The 8,711-nt window shown below is 35.9% G+C and overlaps 1 protein-coding gene across 1 annotated transcript in view; it reads right to left on the bottom strand.

The window, feature by feature from the left end:
• The window catches only part of LOC107594448 (collagen alpha-1(XVII) chain-like), a 22,015-nt gene extending 13,777 nt beyond the window's left edge, over window positions 1-8,238 (bottom strand). Inside the window, exons 1-26 of the mRNA XM_016284502.1 lie at window positions 8,175-8,238; window positions 7,932-7,988; window positions 7,668-7,808; window positions 6,984-7,430; window positions 6,796-6,838; window positions 6,070-6,104; window positions 5,931-5,978; window positions 5,537-5,671; window positions 5,355-5,453; window positions 5,198-5,248; window positions 4,646-4,717; window positions 4,492-4,545; window positions 4,236-4,400; window positions 3,481-3,546; window positions 3,344-3,382; window positions 3,092-3,223; window positions 2,748-3,014; window positions 2,621-2,671; window positions 2,484-2,510; window positions 1,400-1,426; window positions 1,180-1,242; window positions 945-1,049; window positions 772-834; window positions 530-619; window positions 411-446; window positions 268-303 (exon numbers count right to left, since the gene is read on the bottom strand). Of these exons, the coding sequence (XP_016139988.1) occupies window positions 268-303; window positions 411-446; window positions 530-619; window positions 772-834; window positions 945-1,049; window positions 1,180-1,242; window positions 1,400-1,426; window positions 2,484-2,510; window positions 2,621-2,671; window positions 2,748-3,014; window positions 3,092-3,223; window positions 3,344-3,382; window positions 3,481-3,546; window positions 4,236-4,400; window positions 4,492-4,545; window positions 4,646-4,717; window positions 5,198-5,248; window positions 5,355-5,453; window positions 5,537-5,671; window positions 5,931-5,978; window positions 6,070-6,104; window positions 6,796-6,838; window positions 6,984-7,430; window positions 7,668-7,808; window positions 7,932-7,988; window positions 8,175-8,238 (2,413 nt within the window). The remainder of the gene's footprint in view (window positions 1-267; window positions 304-410; window positions 447-529; window positions 620-771; window positions 835-944; window positions 1,050-1,179; window positions 1,243-1,399; window positions 1,427-2,483; window positions 2,511-2,620; window positions 2,672-2,747; window positions 3,015-3,091; window positions 3,224-3,343; window positions 3,383-3,480; window positions 3,547-4,235; window positions 4,401-4,491; window positions 4,546-4,645; window positions 4,718-5,197; window positions 5,249-5,354; window positions 5,454-5,536; window positions 5,672-5,930; window positions 5,979-6,069; window positions 6,105-6,795; window positions 6,839-6,983; window positions 7,431-7,667; window positions 7,809-7,931; window positions 7,989-8,174) is intronic.
• Between the last annotated feature and the right edge of the window lie 473 nt (window positions 8,239-8,711).

Genomic DNA, 8,711 nt, shown 5'->3' with positions numbered 1-8,711 from the left:
ACCAGTTATTAGGTTTAGGGGGCAAACATTTTTTCACACAGGGCCATGTAGTTTTGGATTTTGTTTTCCCTTAATAATAAAAACCTTCATTTAAAAACTGCATGTTGTGTTCACTTGTGTTATCTTTTACTAATATTTAAATTTGTTTGATGATCTGAAACATTAAAGTGTGACAAACACGCAAAAAAATAAAAAATCAGGAAGGGGGCCAACAATTTTTCACACCACTATATATATATATATATAGTTGTAAGTAAGATAACTCACCAGTGGCACCACGTGGTCCTCTCTCTCCCTGATCGCCTTATTTAGTAATAAAGACAATGTAATCGTAATCATCAGCATAAAAACTTAAGTACATGAAAAACAGCTTTACTGCAATACCCTATGTATCTCTGGCTTCTACTGACCTTTGACCCCAAGTGGCCCAGCAGGTCCTTTGTCACCTAAAAAATATAAAAAATGATGAAAAAAAAATAGTTCACATGAAATTCTCAAAAGGGAAAATGTTAAGAAAATGTACATTTACCCTTGGGTCCAGGATCACCAGAATCTCCACGGAAGCCTTGGGGTCCAGGAGCTCCTTGAAGACCTGGTATGCCTTGTGCACCTGCATCACCTGCAGCGACAAAACACGTTTACCCCCAAATTTAGGTCTATCTTAAAAATAATCCTGTATGTATCTATTTGTCTGCTACCAGAATAATTTTACATACTGTACTGATGTTCTTCTGCTTGTTTTTCTCTTTGTCTCTGAGCAGATGGTCTTACCTTTGGGTCCCACAGGGCCTGGTGGTCCTGCTAGCCCAGGTGCACCAACATCGCCGGATGAACCTGAGGAGCAAACACAGAGCAATTAGAAAGCCACTTTTTAATCTTATTAAACGGCTTCTGTATAAACATTTATAACAAAACAGTAGCAATAATCATGAAAATGGTATCACCTTTCTCTCCTTTCTCTCCAAATCCTGGGGGTCCCGGTTCTCCTCTGTGACCCGCTGGCCCCTCTCGACCCCTCAGCCCAGGTAAACCGTCATTTCCTGATTCACCTGTGAATAATACACACAGGCAGATGTTTTAGACCTGAATCATCTTTGTCACATGTCAGCATCACAAAATCTGTCTTCAACTGTAATGGAAACAATCAACAGGTAGAAGTTCAGTGTCTCTGCCTCATACCTGCAATTCCTTTCGGTCCCCGAGGACCTTCCTGTCCAGGATGACCAATGAGACCAGGAGGACCTAAAAAGATGCCATTCATTAATTCAGTTTATTAATTTAGGCTTTTCTTATAAGTGCATATCAAATCTATATTCTTTATTCATATATTTAGGTATGTGTACAGTATACAGTCAGTGTAAAGGATTGTTATGTTTTGTGATATAAAAAAAATTATTACCTGTAATTCCAGGAAACCCTATATCACCTGTAAAATTATTTGTAATATTATTGTAACATTTTCATGATATTTCTTAATATATTGGATATATTTGTGATATAGCTGATACATACGTGATATTGCTGTGATATTTGTGATGTGTGGTACTATTGTGATGAGGCATAATTGTGATATATTTGTGCTACATTTCTGATATTACGATATTGTTGTGATAATGTGCCATTATAGTGATATATTTATGATATTATGTGACACAGTTGTGTGATAAAGTGACATTGTGATATTTGTGATATAATTGTGATACATTTGTAATATATTTATAACTAATACATTTGTGATATTGCTGTGATATTGTGATATATTTGTGATGATGATGTGATGATGTGATATTATTGTGATAGATTTGTGATATAATTATGTGACACTTGTAACGTGTGACATTGTCACAATATAATTGTAAAACATTTGTGACATTATGATATATTTGTGATACATTTGTGATATAACTAATACATTTGTGATATTGCTGTGATATTGTGGTATATTTGTGGTGTTATGTGATGCTGTTGTGAATGTGTGACATTATTGTGATATATTTGTGACATTGTGATATTTGTAATAAGTCTAATACATTTATGATATTACAATTTATTTGTGGTATATTTGTGATCCATTTATGATATTGTAATATCTTTGTGATATTATGTGATGCTGTTGCACTAATGAGTGACATTGTGATATCATTGTGATACATTTGTGATATAACTGATTCATTTGTGATATTGCTGTGATATTGTGATATATTTGTGATGCTGTTGTGATGCAACATGATTGTGATAGATTTGTGATATAATTGATACATTTTTATATGTGACACTGTTGTGATAATGTGTGACGTGATATTTGTGATATAATTCTAATACATTTATATTATAATATATTTCTAATATCACTGTGATACAATTGTGATACTGTAATATATTTGTGATATTATATGATACTGTTGCAATATTATGCATGTTTTTGTTTATGAATCTCACATAATTTTGAATCTGACAGCTCGGTGTGATATTTTTATGAATACCTATCACTCCAGGAGGTCCTTGGTCACCTAGAATGACATGAGTATGAGTAAAATGTATGTATGAGTAAAAATGCATTCACTCATTTTCACTCAGTATTTCTCCAGGTTTATCTAATGTATTTATCTGTAAGTGTTACCTTTAGGCCCAGGCTCTCCTCGCTCACCCTTAAGTGAAGTTGCCAGTGAAGCTATAATGAAATCATAAAAATGTATAAATGTTTAGATAACTCTATCATATGTTTAGCATGAATAAATGGTAAACACCTCTGACGGTGTCTGACTGAAGTTCGGATCTGAGGATCTGTTGGATGGTCTTCTGCAGAACCACAGGGTCTTGTGCAGCAGATGCTGAACCCAGGTTTATAGTGTTATCGGCACGGACGCCAGGGATGCGCTCAGCGTATGAAGACTCCAGTGGATCAATGACGTTCACAGCCGAGGAGGCAGACAAACGACTGATTCGAGCAGAGACTGCGCTTTCCCCACCATCAATAGCGTCCACACGAGCCTTTAGCTTCCGGACCTCCTCACCTAGACAGAGAAATGTTAATTTTGAAAGTACAAGCTATATCAGTTGGTCTAAAATAATATCATGAGACATAATGTACCCAGTGCGATGAGACCACAGAGGAGTCCCAGTAGAAGGAGAAGACCTAAAATCAGTGCCAGAAGCCACTTCCACCACGAGCAGCAGGAACAGAATCCTAGTCCTGCACTGTCAGACTCATCTTTACGGATCTCTGTTGTAACGTTAGAATATGAGACTATGAACAAACACCAGATCCAACAGGCCATCATTGCTGAATGAACTGATGTGTATGACAGTTTTTGTAATATTTGCATTTCTTTAGGACATTCACCTGCGTAGGTTGCCTTGTCTTTCGTTGAGGCTCTGGAAGCTGAAAGCACATAAATGATGGTTTTATTGCATGTCATCTAAGGGAAGATTTGATTATTAATTAGATAATACACAGTAAGTGACTTTATCTGAATGTACCAGTCATCGTGGATTCAGTTGTGCTGGAGATCATCTTTTTCTCCCTCTTGAGTGAATCTTCAGAATCTGTTATATAAGAACTTACTGTCACAAATACATTTCTACAAAAAAAAAATTAAGTGATATATAAAAAAACAACAATATGTAATATAAACATCATACACTAATCATAACGTACTCATTTTGATTTTAACAATTATTGTTCAAACATTTGGGGTGGGTAAGATCTTTTAATGTGTTTAAATGAAGTCTCTTGCTTACAAAGGCTGTATTTATTTGATTTAAAAAATACAGTAATATTATTATTACAATTTAAAATAAGTCTTCAGTGTCACATGATCCTTCATAGTACAATGTTGTCTGATTTGCTGCTCAAGACACATTATTATCAGGATATTTTTGTGGAAACCACTTTTTCTGAATTCTTTCATGAATAGATATTTTAAAAGAGCAATATTTATTCACAATAGAAAAACAATAACAATAATATAAATGTAACAATATATGTGACAATATAATTTTTTTTACTGTAACTTTTGATCGAATTAATAGGTTCTTGCTGAAGTAAAGTATTAATTTCTTTTAAAAACTTTTCCAAATGTAGTGTATACAGTATTTAACTGTTTTACCCAGTTCAACTGGAACAACTAGATTTTTAACTAATTAAATTACTATTTCAACTGTACATTAAGCTACAAAAATAAATAAATAAAATAAAAAAATATGGCATAGAATATCTAGTTTCTGCTCTCTACCTGCTCCAGCACTGGTGGTGGAAGTGATGAACTGTTTGCCAGTGTTTTTGGACATGATCAGTCGCTCAGTCTCTTTCTTAGCGGCTACATTTTCTTTTCCAATCCCAATAAACTTGCCATCTTTCACAAACACATCATCAGCGGTGATAGGGCTGCTGGGAACAGCTGTGAATGTGACACAAATAAGAACAAATTTTCATTTGGTAATACTGCAATGTTTTAATCTTACACATTTTTAAGTCAAATTATTTTTTACTGGTAACAGTGGTGGCCAATCCAGCGCTGCCAACATTCTTCAGTGCCCCATACACTGGAAGTACGAACAGACATAATGAATCTCTTACTGTAGTTATTTGCATGCACTGCATCAGTTTGTTCAAGTTTTTATATAGAGACAAGGTTGAGTTTACCTTGGCCAGCACTGATTCCATTAACCATGAGAGCACCACCAGATGTTGACAGGTTATTATGCATCCCATATACTGAGAAAAACAGAAACACAGAGGGCAGCATCAGCATAAGACCAGTTAACATGGAACATTCTGCTAACGTTCTCTCAAAGTTATGAACAAGCGTTCTTCCAATCACGTTAATAGAGCGCTTGTTCAAAATTGTCTGTTAATAACATTCTCAAAACACAAAAATGTTGTTTATACATCGTTCATGGAACGTTTGAACATTTGTCTATTTTTTTCCTACTTGTTTCAGAACATTCAGAGAACAATCAAAAGTAGCATTCCAACAATTTAAAAACGAACGTTCCCTTATTGTTTGTTTTTAAAACATTTCAAAAACTTTTTACACTTTCAGAGAACATTCGGAAATAGCATTTTCTTAATGGGACCATTGGAAAGGTACTTTATCAGTTTTATGAGGCTTTGGGCATTTTAAGATTTAACCAGAGCTCAAAACTGGAGTCTTGTTCATCAAAATTTGGTATAGTGGAGTGCGAATGTACAGACCTGCACTACTGAGGGCAGATGAGCTGAGGGTCAGATTATTCTGCATGCCACCTAAAACAACATATGATCAGTTACACTCTCTCACTCTCACATGTATCTTTTTAGTATGTTAATCCTTTCGAAATACAGGCACACAAACACATTGTCTCTGTGTAACCTGTGGGTGATGATGGTTGTTGCAGTGTGGTGTAACTGAGATTGTTTGGGTTGGTGTAATATGTGCTGAATCCTGCATCCAGGACTGTGCCGTCACAACCTGAAAGATATATATTAGTGTATGTATAAGGGCTGGCTGTGCTGTGTATCACAGGCATCTCTGTGCTTGTGAGTGAGTGTTACCCGACTGGCTCTCATGACGGGTGTCCACACTGGCTTTTTTGGGGATAGGTAGAGTGTTGGTGGGAGAGCGCGGTGGACTGATGCTCCCGGAGCGACTTCCCTTCAGTAATCTCTTCACATCATCCAGCTCTGTCCCTAAATATATGAAACTATAGATCATTTTCTGAAACTCAGGGCCACACCACATTAACTATTGATTGTAACATTCAAATTCAAAAATAGCTTAATATAACACATATCATATATGCAACATATATACCATAACAATCCATATATAATTTAAAAGATGAAATAACAAAAAAACTGTACATGCAATTTCAAATTATTTGCATGGTGAAGCCGTTTAGTAAATTAAAACATAATAGACTTTTGACTGAACGTGAGTAACACTGACATCTAGTGGAGGGTGAGGCACTCTGCAATCTGGCTCTGATCTCGCTTTCTGAAAAAAGAAAAGGATAACATTAAGATGCAAATTGTAATTTATGATTGTTGGGAAGTTTGTGAAACTACGCATTATGTATCAGAAATACCTCGTGTTTGAGTGCGTCCTCTAGTGGCAACACTTGTAGAAACTGTAAATAAATAAAACAACATTAAAGCTGAATTTTGTGAAACACAAGTAGGCTTTCACGGATGAAAGAAGAAGATTCATATTAATTGGAGAGTTCAGACCCCATGAATAATTTAAAAAAAGAAAAGAAAAAACATACAACAGCACACGTTCAGCGTTGCATGATCTTAAAAGTACATTTTTACATATATGTATATATATATGTAAAATGCATATATACTTCAACATTTGTTTTGCTAGTTTTTTACAAATGTTTCGGTGCTCATTTTTGACTGACGTAAACACACTTTCGCAAACAAAATACATTTTTTGATCGTTGTCAAAACATAACTACTATAACCGTGTATCACTTCGATTTGATAGCTTATTCTGCGCACATTTCTGTCCAATCAAATGGTCCCAAGAACGAGCATGTCCCGCCCCTCAATACACAATACCTGCAGGTAGCGAATCACGTTTCACGTGTGATGCATCTAAAAGACTATTAGCAACATTTTTAAAAGAGGCGGACCCAATCGAAAACAGTAAACAGAGGTCAAAAATTGCACTCGCGAGTTCGTCGTGGGTTTTGTAAAATGTGCTGATTAATGATACATTTCTTTCACGCATACTACAAATTACAAATGAATTTTCCCCTGAAATTCAGAACAGTCCCGAAACAAAATACAAAATGGACGTACCGTATTCTTTCTTAATGTATTCAGGGGAAGAATTGCCACTGGAGCTCCCTGGGTAAATATAAATTACACACATACTGTTTATTAAATCTGATTAATATTGCATATTTAACCTAATATCAATAATTAAACATACAGTGTGAAATTCCTCTCTTTTGAAATCAATCCAAAAGGGTCATGATCTCTAAAGATTTACCATCATATCCTCCAGTGTGAAAGCTCAGACTGGTCTTCCTCTCTGCAGGAACTGTGCTGTAACTCAAACCCTTCCGTGTCCCGCTGGGGGACGAGGAGCTGAACTTGGTCACAGTCATGAAGCTGGAAGTTCCTCCGGCAGACATGACTGCAGAGGAGCCAGCTCCACCTCTGGATATATTCATACTGCCTGAGGAACCAGATGCAAACTCAGAGGAGGAGCTGCACCCGTATCCAGAGGAAAGATCTCCACCTGTTGCTGAGGAACCGCCAACTGTTGTGTTGGAGGTAGAGACGCTGCTAGAGCTTTTAACTGTAGAACTAGAGCTTTTAACCGTAGAGCTACTGATCGGTCCAGTTACACTGATTTCACGAGATTTTTCTTCGAATCCACCAATCACAGATCCTGCTCCTGAACTGCTGCTGGCTGAACGTCCAGACGAGGAGGCTGGAGAGAAGAGAGAAGTATTGATCAACTTCAAAAATTGGAAAATACATCTTTCTGCTATATTCCAGTATATGTATTGCACCGGCTGACCAACAGCTTTGTGAATTAATAATAAAATGTACTGCTCCTTTCATGAATTTTCAATAAATATTCCTAAATATATGCATGTCTTAATTTCAGAAATGTCCTCTATATCTAATAAATAGCCGGTTAATGCTGGATGATTTCTGGACTCACAGGATATGACATAACTTTGGGCAGCGCCTCCTTCAGCACTGCTCTGGGTGATCTTCTCCACCAGAACAGCTCCTCCAGAGCCTGAGCTGTTCACTATGGAGGTCAGTACCTGTTGGCTGCTCACTGAGCTGCTCTTGCCCTCTAGTGGGGAGACATCAAGTAACATTCAGCAGGGAAGGAGATTGCACAGTTTTTCAAATTAGAGAACAGCACTAATAGTTTTTAATGAAGTGTAGTTATTTCAGAAAGGACATTTAAACCTACTTGGGGGTAGAGATGTCAGTCTTGTGGTTGTTACAGTTTCTGTGTGTTTCTGGATTTCTGTTTTTTTTTTTTTTTTTTTAATTTTTTGGGGGTGAGGGAAAAAATGATTGATTTTTTTTTTTTTTTTTTTAAATCATTCGGGTTAAGGGACAAATTAATTGAAATTATATGCACAAGATCCAGTTTTACTAGTTGTGCTAAATTAATGAATTAGTTCTTATTTAATTATTTTTACACACTCACCTTTTCCAGATCCTCCAGATCCCCCCTCTACTTTCACAATCTTGGTTGTGGTTAGCTTGTCCATTCCATGTTAACTACTGTAAACCAAAGTGACTCTTATCAATAAAATACACTCTTAAAAATAAAGGTGCTTCAAAAGGTTCTTCAAGCGATGCCATAGAAGAACCATTTTTGGTTCCACAAAGAACCATTCAGTCAAAGGTTCTTTAAAGAACCATCTCTTTCTTACGTTTTTGTAATCTGAAGAACCTTCTTTCACCCCAAAGAACCTTTTGTGAAACAGAAAGGTTCTTCAGATGTTAAAGGTTCTTTATGGAACCATTTAGACAAAAAGGTTCTTCTACGGCATCGTGAAGCACCTTTATTTTTAAGAGTGTAGGACACCCGATTTTTATTCATATATTTGATTTTAACTTTGCTTTTCATATGCTGTGAAATATATCTTATATATATATAAGATATATATCATCTTCAAATGCTCAATTAATAATAATAATAATAATAATAATAATAAAATTAACACATTTAATTTCTTAT

Source organism: Sinocyclocheilus grahami, unplaced genomic scaffold, assembly GCF_001515645.1.
Source record: "Sinocyclocheilus grahami isolate Dianchi unplaced genomic scaffold, SAMN03320097.WGS_v1.1 scaffold183.1, whole genome shotgun sequence".
In the NCBI taxonomy this organism is placed as follows: domain Eukaryota; kingdom Metazoa; phylum Chordata; class Actinopteri; order Cypriniformes; family Cyprinidae; genus Sinocyclocheilus; species Sinocyclocheilus grahami.
This window is presented reverse-complemented; position numbering and strand designations above follow the sequence as displayed.